The sequence below is a fragment of the Typopeltis vanoorti genome, chromosome 3, assembly GCF_054136105.1.
Source record: "Typopeltis vanoorti isolate ZY-2024b chromosome 3, IOZ_Tvanoo_1.0, whole genome shotgun sequence".
Classification (NCBI taxonomy): Eukaryota; Metazoa; Arthropoda; class Arachnida; order Uropygi; family Thelyphonidae; genus Typopeltis; species Typopeltis vanoorti.
Genome location: NC_143551.1, coordinates 112,743,815 through 112,756,790, shown reverse-complemented (window position 1 = coordinate 112,756,790; position 12,976 = coordinate 112,743,815). Strand labels below are relative to the sequence as shown.

The 12,976-nt window shown below is 34.3% G+C and overlaps 1 protein-coding gene across 3 annotated transcripts in view; it reads left to right on the top strand.

Annotated features, from left to right (window-relative positions):
* The window catches only part of LOC150108473 (PX domain-containing protein kinase-like protein), a 307,545-nt gene that overhangs the window by 67,611 nt on the left and 226,958 nt on the right, over positions 1-12,976 (top strand). For all 3 annotated transcript variants that reach the window (XR_016548134.1, XM_090390804.1, XM_090390803.1), the window contains exon 5: positions 11,790-11,863. Coding sequence is in view for 2 of the 3 variants with exons in the window: in XM_090390804.1 (XP_090246930.1) it covers positions 11,790-11,863 (74 nt within the window). In the remaining variant the exon portion in view is untranslated. The remainder of the gene's footprint in view (positions 1-11,789; positions 11,864-12,976) is intronic.

Genomic DNA, 12,976 nt, shown 5'->3' with positions numbered 1-12,976 from the left:
CGGTTCACTCACCTAATTTTTCTCAGAACTCTCATATCTGTGGTCTCTAGTCTTTGATCAAGTGCTTTATTTCTAACTCAACTCTCACTCAAATCCATAATTTAAAACTGGTTTGAAACTGTTTTGCATGCTGCTAGTTCCGTGTTTTGGCTAATTTCTCTCTCATTCCATATAAATTTGTTCAGTTAGCTAACCACTATACCAACTTTGCTATATTCAGTTGTCTATTTCCAGATTTAATTTGCCATCTTTGCTTAAATATTTTACTTGTTCTATACAATTTCCATTCGAAATGCAACTGAAACTTTCTATGTTCCTGCCAATTTTCATAGTTGGGGTGTTTTAATTGCTGATTTTCATTCTAAAACTTGTTACAGCTATTATTCAATTTAGTTAGCAAATGGTGGAGATTTGCACTAGATGTGTTTAGGAGTACATCATCTGCATAAAGCAAAGAACTGAGTTTGACATGTCCAATTCTAATATCAGGCCTAATGCCACTTTCTTTTATAATGTGATCCATATAGATGAAAGAAAGAAAGAGTGGAGATAATGTGCAACCGTGTCGTACCCCTAATTTCACATCAAACTATCTTCCTGTATTGCTCTGTATGTTGCATTTACCCCATATAATTTTATTGTTTCGATGAGCTTTTCTCTGGGCACCTTGTAGTATATAAGATTTACAATACTTAAGTACAGATCCTTGTCATATTAGCACGATTTCTCAACTATTTGTTGTAATGTGAAAATCTGATATTTACAACTTATATTTAGCGTGAACCCAGTTCTTCTCCAAGTTTCTCTTCCACAATTTTTCTCAGCTGCTTTTTTCAAATATGCTTGCATAAATCTTACCTAGAACACTTAGTTCAGAAATTCATCTGTAAATCTCACATTCAGCTTTATTTTTGTTTTAATAGATGGGAACTATGAGAGCTCTACTCCAATCATTTGGAATTTGACCTTCTGACCAGGCGCTTTGAATTATGTAGTGTAGCCACTGCAAAACTATTATACCTCCATACTCAGCATTTCTGGTCGAACGTCATCTATTTCATCTGCTTTCAATCACATTTCAAGTTTTTGATGGCATTTTCTACCTCAAGTATTGATATGTACTCCTCATTGCGTTCCTCTTGAAAAATTTTCCAGTATGGTTCTGTCACTACTTGTTTCATTTAACAGCCTTATAAAATAATTACTCCAGACATCTAGGATATCCTTATCTTCAGTTTTCATGTTACCTTTATCATCTTTGATTCCTTTTACAGTACTCCATTTCTGAGCTTTATCTAGCCTCCAGAACATTTTGCCACCTTTCTGATATTTATTTTCTATATTCTTGCTGACGTATTCCTATGACTTTTGTTTAGCTACTTCTAAACATAGCTTTTCTCTCTTACATTTTCATCTGTATTTTAGGGCATCTGCTGACTTATTTGCTAGTAACTTTTGGTGTGCTTTTTTCTTTAACAGAACACCACTTTAACTTCACTACATGCTTCTAGCTGAATCAGTCAGCCTTCTTCAGAGTTTGCTACTGAGACTTCAAGGTTTATTTCTTATTTTTAATGTTTCTTTTTTGTTCAATAATGTTTTAGTCGAGGCTACAGTTTATCTGTAAAAGCTGCTTAACTTTAATTCTTTTTAAAACTTTCTTACATACTGTTCTTTTCAATGTGATATTCATTTTTATCTTGCTTAGCCTGATAATTTCAAATCCTCTGTACAAATCCCCTTCCAATTTCAAATCCTCTGTACGCTCTTGTATTCTGAACCATCATGAAGATATCATTATCAATGACATAGTCAATGAGGCTTTTCTTATTTTTTTTGTCTTCTCTCCACATGAATAGTGCACATCTTTATGTTGGAACATGATGTTAATAATGACTAGTCCATGTCTTGAGTAGAAGGACAGTTTGCCCTTTTCTCCAGAATTTCCCAAAATGTTCCTATATGCCTGGTGGGATTCATTTCCTACTTTGCTATTCAGATCTCCAACAAGGACCTTTGGTGGGACCATAGGCACAAATAAGTTTCATTGTCCATTTCCCTATTTTGAAGTTTGCCCACATAACTCTACTTGAAACTGCCTTCCAATGGTGCACCCAGGGAGGGGGCCAAGGGACCCTGTCCCCCAAAAAGAAAAAGGAAAAACACTAGAAAATTTTCCAAAAATCTTTTCCTAATTAAAATTATTATTTTTTTATTTATATTGTGCCGTGTCTTCTATTTCTATACTACTTATGAATTATCGGTCACAAGGTGGGAATACCCTATAGCTCTTGGGATTCACAGCCCACTGTTGAACGCAAAGGCAAACGAAGTATTGCTCCGTCAGACTGAGTGCTATTTCGTTTGCCCGAGCCTGGCTAAAGGAGATCATGGATATCATGTATTGGCGATCACTGCAGATACTCAGTCATAGGTCATATGCAATGCCTAGTGTGTATTCTCAAATCGTATACTTAACTTCCCCTCCCCAAGATTAAATCTTGAGTGCGTCACTGCTACCTTCCAATCAAAAAGTTTATGTTCGTGTATGGTGTTGATAATTATTGCAACTCCTCCTTTCTTTGATAATTATTGCCTAAATATAACAACATCTCATAATCTTTTTGAAAACCTGGCAACCAAATCTGTGCACTGTAATCCATGGCAGCCTGATCAAAGTCTTGTACAATGGAATCAAAGCATCCTTATTTTTGCATATCAGTGTTCTCCGCATCATTCTCATAATCCACTGTGTCGTCCTCACAATTTTAGCAAAATGTCCACAAAATTTCAAATCTCTATCCACCACAACCCCCAATTCCTTTATCTCCTCCAAAATATTCCCAGCAATCTTATATTCTGCATCTCATCTTTGCTTCCCATATTTTAAAACCTTACACTTTGTAACATTACACTGATATCACAACACATTCGCCCATTCAGACAGTCTGTTTAGGCCCTCTCTCAGAGCTACAACATCTGCTGTACTTCTCATAACTCTCCCCAACTTTCATCATCTGCAAACAGCTGTGTATCACATTTAAGCCCTTTCCAATGTCATTTATATACGTACAAATTACACAACAATGGCCACAAAACAGACCTCTTGGAAATGCCACTAGTGACTTTCCTCTTCTGGGATATCACTCGTCCATTCACAACCTGTTGATACCTATCAGACAACCAATCTCCAATCCAATGCACTAATCTACTATCCAACCCCCATCTGTTCCAATTTGTCATGTGGTAATCTATCGAAACCCTTTGCAAAATCTAAATATACTACTGTATATGCATCTCCCTTTTCCAATGTATTTGTCACATCTAGTGCAAGTCTCCACCATTCTCTAACTAAATTGAATAACAGCTGTAACAAATTTTAGAATGAAAATCAGCAATAAAAACACCCAAACTATGAAAATAAATAAGCAAGCAGATTGCTAAAACATGATCTTCCTTTAGCGAACCCATACTGTCCATTAAAGAGAATTCTACTGCTGCCCTCCTAGTTCAGAATCTTTGTCCTCACTAGCTTCTCCAATACTTTGACCACAACTCCAAACAAGCAGATTGGCCTTTAATTTGAAGCCTTAGTTTTGTCATCTTTCCATTCCTTTGGGACCTGGACTAATCTTAGACTCACGTTGAGGGTTGTTAACTCCCTGGAACATTCCCTCAAGATGCAGTGATATAATATCAGTCCCATGGCCTTGTTGACATCAACTTTACTCAATTCCTCATATACCTCCTACTCACTCATCATCATTGGTTTTTCTGCAGTACTCACTGATCTCAAGTTCTGCATTATGTTACAATCACAAGGATAGAATACCTTAACGAACTTCTCATTAAACATCTTCACTATATCCTTTTCGGTGTTTACCATTTTCCCATTATCAATGACTAACATAATCCTCCCATAATCATTCTTCCTACTACTGGCCACATATCAAAAAAAATTCCCTAGGATTTCTTTTAGTGTCATTTGCTAACTGCTGCTTATACCACACTTTTGCTACCTTTACTGAGTCACCTTCCTTACTTGCTCTTTGTATACCTCATGTAACTGATTATCTTCACTCATCTTGTTCTGCCTCCACATTGCCTTTTTCTTCCAGATTACATGCTTCACCTCTTCAATCATCCATTTTACACCTACCATATTTCATCTCCTGACCTTTGGAATACACTCAGTCATTGCCTCTGCCAAATAATTCCTGAGTAGAGACCAAGCAGCATAGATTTCCTTTCCATGCAATTCCTCATTCCATGATATCACTGCAAGCTTCTTCCTAAGTTTGCCATAATCACTTGCCTTATCATTCCACTTATAACCCTTTCCAAATCATGATATGGCTGGCCAACACGAGTGTTGGCCAGCCATATCATGAAATGCAACACTATGAAATGATCACTTTCACCAGTTGGAAGATGATGTGACACTTCATTTACAATGATATCTTCTGATGAAATAATCAAATCCAACACCAAACAGCATCGATTTCCTTTCCTGCAATTCCTCATTCCATGATATCACTGCAAGCTTCCTCCTGAGTTTGCCATAATTACCTTATAGTTCCACATACGAGGGTGGTCTGAGAAGTTCTCTGCCTAACAATGAAAAAACGAATTTATAATTTCAAAATTATTTTTATTTTTCAACATAATCTCCCTTAAGACTAATACATTTATTCTAGATGCTCCAGCATTATTATCCTATCCCTTTAGTGGTTCTCAGTAAGATCTGCAAAATACTCCTACAGCTGCAAATCACCTCTTTATTTGAAGAAAAATGCTGATCAGTCCAGTGAGGAAGAGTTTTAGTTTTGGGAAGAGATAGAAGTCAGAGGGAGCTAAATCTGGGGAATAGGGTGGATGTTCCAACAATTCATAGTGCAGATCTGTTAATTTTCCCATTGCCAAAACACTTATGGACAGGTGCACTGTCCTGATGAAAGATAATTTTTTTTCTTCTGCAAACTGGGTCTTTTCTCGCGAATTTTTTCATCTAGTCTGGTTAAAAGATCTGAATAATATTTCCTGGTTATTGTTTTACCCTTTTCAAGATAATTAATAAACAAAATGCTTTTAGCATCCCAAAACACCAATGCCATGACCTTTCCTGCTGATGGAACCGACTTTGTCCTCTTTAATGCTGAACAACTGGCTTCTGTCCACTGCTTTGACTGTTATTTAGATTCTGGTGTGTTATGGTGAATCCAAGTCTCATCCATAGTAATAAATCGACACACAAAATCAGTTTTATTCTTGTTAAACCACTCCAAGCACTGCTCAGATTTTCATGCGAGTGCATTTTTGATCTGCTGTGAGCAAGCGCAGCACCCATCTTGCGCAAAGCTTTTTCATATGCAATTCTTCATGCAAAATATATCCTACACGTTCTTTTGAAATGCATATAGTGTCAGCAGTTTTAATGCACTTTGATTCACATGTCATCCAATACCATATCGTGCACTTGATCAATGATTTCTGGTGTTTCACTTTTTGGATGTCCTTCACGTGGATCATCTTCAAGGCTGGTAGTACGGCATGTTTAAACTCAGCAGCCCATTTCTTAATTGTCGAAAGCAAAGGAGAAGAGTGCCCATGAACTTTTATGAACTTCAAATGAATTTCTTTTGGCGTTAAACCTTCTTTTACAAAGAATTTTATAACTGCACTATACTCAATTTTATCCATTTCAAGGGATACAGACAACACTTTTGCTTCAGACAGCTGTATAAAACAAACTACTTGATAGAATGACTTGCAATTTCACATGGATGCTTATGATAGATGTACCAACTTAAAAAAAAAAAAAAATCTTGCCAATAGTGTTGCCATCTATGGTTGAGGCCAAGAACTTTTCAGACCACCCTTGTATAACTCTTTCTCCAAGTCATGATATGACTGGCCAACACTCAAGTGATCACTTCATGGTCACTTTCACCAATTGGAAGATGATGCGACACTTCATTTACAATGATATCTTCTGATGAGGTAATCAAATCCAAGACCCTCGATCCATGTGTGGTCTCTGTTACGTCTGCTTAAGTTATCCCTTAGAAACTCAAGAAATTCATTATCTTTGGTTTCTGATGCTGTCTTTTCATTCCAGTCTATATTACCATAATTGAAATCACCCATAATGATCACCCTTCTCTTATTAGCCAGACCAATTTGTCTAAACATTTCCTCCTTGCTACCTTCCACATTACCAAGTCTATAACAACACCCTACCAAACATTTCATCTGGTCCACCTCTATTTCACACCATACTGCTTCAAAACCACTGTCAGTATTTGCTCCTGATATCTCCACCCTGGATGAGCACAACTCCTCTGGCATCATCATCAATAACACTCCTCCTCCTTTTTTTTTGTTTTGTCTGTCTTCGTGAAAGACTACATATCCCTCAATCTCTATTCCTGTCAGAATATCATTCCTCGTTCACCCATGTCTTAATTACACCAACAATTTTTGGGCAAATGAACTCTATCAATGTTACAATTTCATTCCCCTTGTTTCGAATACTTCTAGCATTTGTAAACATACACACTAGCTCATTTCTGTTTCTATAACAAGTCCCATTAATCTCACTTCTTGGACATGACTCCTCTACACTCTCTTCTATCTATTCCTGTCTATCATCATTGATACTACACCCCTTCCCAGATATAAATATCATCCCCACATCCTTGACTGTCTTAATCCTTTCTTGCATGCTCACATATCTACTCCTGAATCCATCATCCACAGTTTTCACACAGTGGGTCCCCTGTCCACTATGTTCCTTCTTTTTTATTCTCTTCCCTCACACCACTCACCTCTCCATTCACAAACTTGCTTACCTTATTCCCCCTGCTCTTCCTCAGGTCTTACATTCACTCCAGCAACAGTTTCTCCAACTGACTCGCACCAGATTCATTCAGATGTAGCCCATCTCTCTTATCCAGCATGGAGAATTGTTTTTTTTTTCAAATACTATTGCAGATTGCCAGTGTAAACTTATACAATTACGATCCAGTATAGATGTATGAGTTTATTAAAAACGAAAGTAAAAGGTAAAAATAAATCATAATTTTAAACATTTTATTAGTCTTTCAAAATGTCATTAATGAATAATTGATGACATAAACAATGTTAATTTAATTTTTGTTAAAAAATTAAATTAACATTGTTTAATTAATTGTTTAAATTTTGTTTAAGTTTTGTTAATTTAATAATTAAAATCAACCAAACTAAACAAATAATTAAAAATACTTCAAACAGTGACTTCCTGGTTCTAGCAGACTCCCTCATAAGTGGTGTTAATCTATCTTTTGACAGATTGACAGAGGATGAAGTTAATCTCTTAGTATGAGGCCACAAATTTACAGTCATTCTTAAATGTTTCCCATATTAGGATTTTCTTCATAAAAATACTGCCAGTATTATTATGAAAATAGTATTAAGAAGACAGCAGATAGTGAGTATGCTATGTGACCAACAGGTTGTGAGTTCAAATCCTGCAGTAGGCATAGATATTTGTAAAAGTCTGCTCTGGACAAGCTTATATAGCTCCTTGAGTTTAGTCTTTAAAATAAAATAAAAAAATATTGAGCACATCTTACCTATGAAGATAGAAATGAGTTATGTTTTGAGGTTTCTCAAATTATTTATGGTTCAAGAACTCTCTCAATATTCCCTTCTCAGAATTAAAATGTTTGATCTTTAAGAAATAACAAAAATCTTTAAGCTGATAAAGAAAATATCAGTACTTGACTAGACTACCAAATATAAACATAAGATCTCAAATCTTATTATATTTGGTAATCAGATCAGAACAGTAGTCAGAATGATGTCAGATATCATTTATAAACTTCACCTTATCATCTAAGACAACTCAGGATTTATGGTCATCCTAAACTGCATAAACCTGAATATCCTCTGTAACTGATTGTTGCTTAATATCCTAATACAAAATTTCAGGTTCCTCTCAAATCTCCTTACTCCCTTTACTGGCTATTCCTACTTTTTATAAAAAAAAATACCTCCAATTTTATTTCAAAAATCGGAGAATTTGAAACTCAACTCTTGTGATTTAATGGTCAATTTTGACATTCTCTCTTCCAATATAGCTCTAAATCAGGGTTTCCCAAATTGTGTTCTGCAGAAAGTGAATAAGTGTTCCGTGATGTCAGTGACTAAGCTGTGTATTTTTAAACATGAAAGTAATTCAGGAAAGGAAATATTGCTGTTTATGACCGGCTCATAAAAATTGCCTGCAAGCCGATTACAACAATGGACGGCTTATCCTCTGTTCTCAAAACGTAATAACATCTGTGTTGCAAATGTTAGTGACCAATCAGCAAGGAAGTATAAAGAAAATTTTTCCACTGAAATTGAAGATCAAGGTAGTCTATCGGTTCTCAAATCTAGTAATACTGAATACTTTCTTCACAAGTTTGTATTGTAGGGTGAAAGTGCTTGTTTCGAAACCATAGTGCCGTTATTTTTTAAAAGTAATAGGCCTACAGATTTAAATTTTAATATGAATAAGAGACAAGAGACTTTGTTTAATTTTGGTGTTAATAAATCTCTTATTGAAGGTGTTTGTGATGCAACAGATAGTGATTCATCCACCTGCGGCCTACAAAGCGATGTCCAGGATGTACAAATAGGGAAAAACTACAGCACACAGGAGAAAAAGTCTGCATTCACTCGTAAGGACTTATAATAATATAAATTTTGGGTGATCAGAATGGGATATGTCAATGAAAATCAGCACAAATTAATTTAATGATGTTGGCCTGAGGAAACTAATATGCTACAAGATTTCATTAGTCCACTGATTGATAACTGATTTAAATGTAATTTTATATTTGTCAACATGTCACACCATATACATAAGTGTACTAATACTTTTTATGATCATGCCATAATTAATTATTAATATTGTAATATATTAATAATTAATTATTAATTAATAAACATTATAATATTAATAATTACTTATTAATTAAAAATTAATTAATTATTAGTCCAGTACAAAATAACCAAGGTGTTCCGTGAAAATTTCAGGATTTGTGAAGTGTTCCGTCATAGGAAAAATCTGGGAAATGCTGCTCTAAATAATACCTTAGAACTTCTATCGTTTTTTATTTCATCAGCATCATAGGCCTCTTCAAATTCATTCTGAATTTGAGATATTTCAGCTGGAAGATAACTACAGATAGATTGAAGGAACTCTGATGGGCTCTACAATTTTGGCCAAGGTTATCTTCTTACAAAAATAACCTATGCCCTGGAATCAAATTCACTATAGAAATAGAATCAAATGGAACTTTATCCTTTCTTGATATCCTCTTAAGAAGCAAAATGCATGGCTCCTTATCTACCTACTTTCTCTGGCCATTAATATTCATCAAACATCAGCATCTCATCCCTCACAGAAATGTGGTATTATTAAATGCCTACTGTCAAGTGCTACACAGTATGTTTCTCATCTGAGTTTCTTCAGCAAGAAATTTCTTCCATCAAACAAATTTCAGTCAGTATTTTTCTCTCCTAATTCCACAAGAAGAGATGACTCTCATAAGATGATATCTCATATGTTAGGGACACCTCTGAACATGCTGTATGTGTCCTAAAGAAATTTCATATTGCAGCTATGTTTAAGCCTATCAACCAAATCGGTTCTTTACCTTTTCCAAAAGATAAAGTTTAACATAACACAAGGGATCTGATATGTTCCATGTAATTGCAGTACTTGCAATTGGCCTGTCTATTGTCCTACTGTGGATAGATAGGCTTACCTGTTGCAATAATAATAAAAAAAACTTTTAGAACATCACTCTTATTGAACTGAATAAACCACACAATTATCTAGTCTTGATGAACATGGAATTAAAATACTACCATAGGATCCACTGCAATGAAGATCTCTGTGCGAAAATTTTGGGTGGTTTTTATCAATAACTATTGCTTAATATTTTTTAAAATTATTTTTAACATACTCTCTCACACACACACCTATATTGGATCTTAATAGTATAACATTTACCTGGCATTCTCATGACTGCACACCAAAAGATACAATTCTCAATGTGCTTGTATTATTATTTTTGAATTTCCCATTATTCACTTTCTAAATGGTTTAAATACTTAAACCAAAATGTCTTAATTTTTTTATTTAATTATTTACAGGACTGGAAAAATTTTGCACTGGCTCAACAGTCATGCAAATATCTCACTTGTCAGATATTACTAGTATTGATGTAATCTACTGCAAGCCTTTTGTTAATTCTATGACTAATTTTAACCCTTTATAACTACTAGTGTTGATGCAGAAAATGATTAAAAAAATTATTTTTTTATTACCAATACCATTTTTCACTAGACTTTTGCTTCTAACATTTATGTCCAGAATCACTTATGGAAAAAGCAAACTCTCTATTTACAGCTCTCTATTTATCATAAGAAAATGTTGAAAACATTCAGTATCATAAAAACTCTCAAAATAAAGCCCTTATTTTTCCACATACTAACTACCTTAGTGTGTTTCTGAATTTTGATTGGCTTCAAAACACTGTTGGATAGACAGGGCCAGTGATACAGTTGGACACATTGGCAACTCCAGAAACAATCAAACATTTAGGTATTTTGGGCAAATAAATACCTCTTTCTCAACTTTCCAAATTTTAATATCCACTCTTAACAGTTCTTGTTCATATTCTGCATATTTTATCAGTGGGTAAGAAATTAGCTAATTACCACTCTCCACAACATGCCTGTTTTTTAAGTTGCAGTGTCACGATTAACTGGTTACCTCCTGGTACAACTGAGTATTCATTGAAGATAAAATGATTCATGGATATCCTATCTTTTCATTAGTCATATTCCATTATGATAAAATCAGTGATATTCAACAGCAAAAAAAAAAAAAAACATCAATGACCAGCATTCTCCAATAGACACGATAAGTGAGGTAAATACATAAAAACTATTTACTACATGAAACTTGAAACAGAATTAGCATTATAAATACAACTAATAATAACCCAAATTCACACTCCTCATGGATGAGCAGACAAGTGCAGTTTTCATGCCATGATTATTTATAATTATGAATAATTAAATAGAATTATGATTTTTAAATCTACTCTCTCTGTGTCTCTCTCTCTCTCTCTATATATATATACTAGGGGGGGGGGCTATGCTCCCCTGGTGCCTACGGCACCCAACCCCCCGTGTTCCAGACTGGTAGGCCGGTTCTCCTTGAATTCTCATGACTCGAATTTTGAAGACTTGACGCTCAGGATAGCCCCTGAGTTTCAAAACGTGACATAAAAAGCTTATTTTATATATATTGGATAGATGTATATATATATAAAAAGATAAGTCAAAATTTGAAATATTTTTGTCATGTTCTTACCTGCTCTTACCAGTCCAGAACTCGGGGGGGGGGGGGCTGTACTGTGTATACACATTTTTACTATACTTTTTACTTGAGATTATCTAATATTGAATTAACTATTTTACTTTTTTTTATTTATTTTTATTTTTTTAAAGAGCTATAAATAAATAAATATTTCTTTTATTTGTAATGCACAAAATAGTTGCACTCTTTATGCAGAAAAGTCATAAAGAATGCAACTAACATGTGAAGCATGAGGAATTCAACTGTTCAACCTCATGGTGTTGTGGTATCTTGAAGCTAATTTCTTATGTAATTGATATTTATTCAAACAAATTTGTTTGCAAAATTCATCCTATTAATATCATATACATCTTTTTTGGTCTTTTAGGTTGGCGGATACGTAAACAATATTTTATTATCAAGCCAAAATCGGATCCAAAGCAGAGATTATTGTTGTCTTGGGTAAAAGAAATTTAACTCTTTGGTATATTGCATGTGTCTGTGTGTGCATGCCTACTCATGTACTGATGATTATTTATCCATGTTTGAAACATATCTAGAACTAATAAAAATATTCTTACCAACAAATTCTTTTAGTCTTAGCATTATTTTTCTTAGTATGGCTGTAAGGTTATATAGTACAATATTCAAGCAACTAACTTTATTTTAGTGGTGTATTGTTATATTTCTTTCTCTTGCTTTTCAAAAAGAAATTATGAAGCTTTCATGCTTTTGTTGAATGAGTTTACTCACAATTTTTGAACTATCAGTGTATTCATTTGAAATGATATATAAAGATAGATTTCATAGCTAAATGCAAATGTCTATTTGAATGTGTTATATTGAATCATTGCATGACAGATTTTTTATTTTCTAGCGTAAGACAAGGGTACACATTATCTTTACTGTTTTTCATAATCTGTATGGATCACTTTATGAAGTAAAGTGCTATTACACTTGATATCAAAATTGGAGATGTTAGACTCAGCTCATTACTTTATTCGGATGATGTTTTCTTCTTCAAACTGGATCTGTCCATTGTTGGATGAAGTTTTCCCAGAGTCCATTCTATTTTCAGCATTTCTCATTCATTGCCTTCCACCAGTCCTAACAGTTTCATTCTGCCATCTCTTCCTTGGTCTTCCACTTTGTCTACTGCCATTCATAGATCTTCATTCTGTCAAAATTTAGACCATCTTGCAATGTGTCTAGTCCATCACTATTTTGAATGCATAATATAAATAATGTAAACCGCATCCTGAATGAAAAACCTAAAAGAAATATTACAGCTGTTTAGTCACATTTTTTAGCAAAGATGGCAAATTAAATTTGGAAACAGACAGCAGAATTAGCAAAGCTGGTATGGTAGGCCTAAATAAATGTATATAGAATAAGACAGAGTTTAGTCAAAACACTAAACTAGCTGTATACAAGATGGTATTTAAACCAGTTTTAATTTATGGATCTGAGAGCTGGATTAGAAATAAAAGTCTTGATCAAAGACTGGAGACTACAAATATGAGAGTATTAAGAAACATTAGAGAAGTGAACAGATGGCATCCATGACAGTGTCAT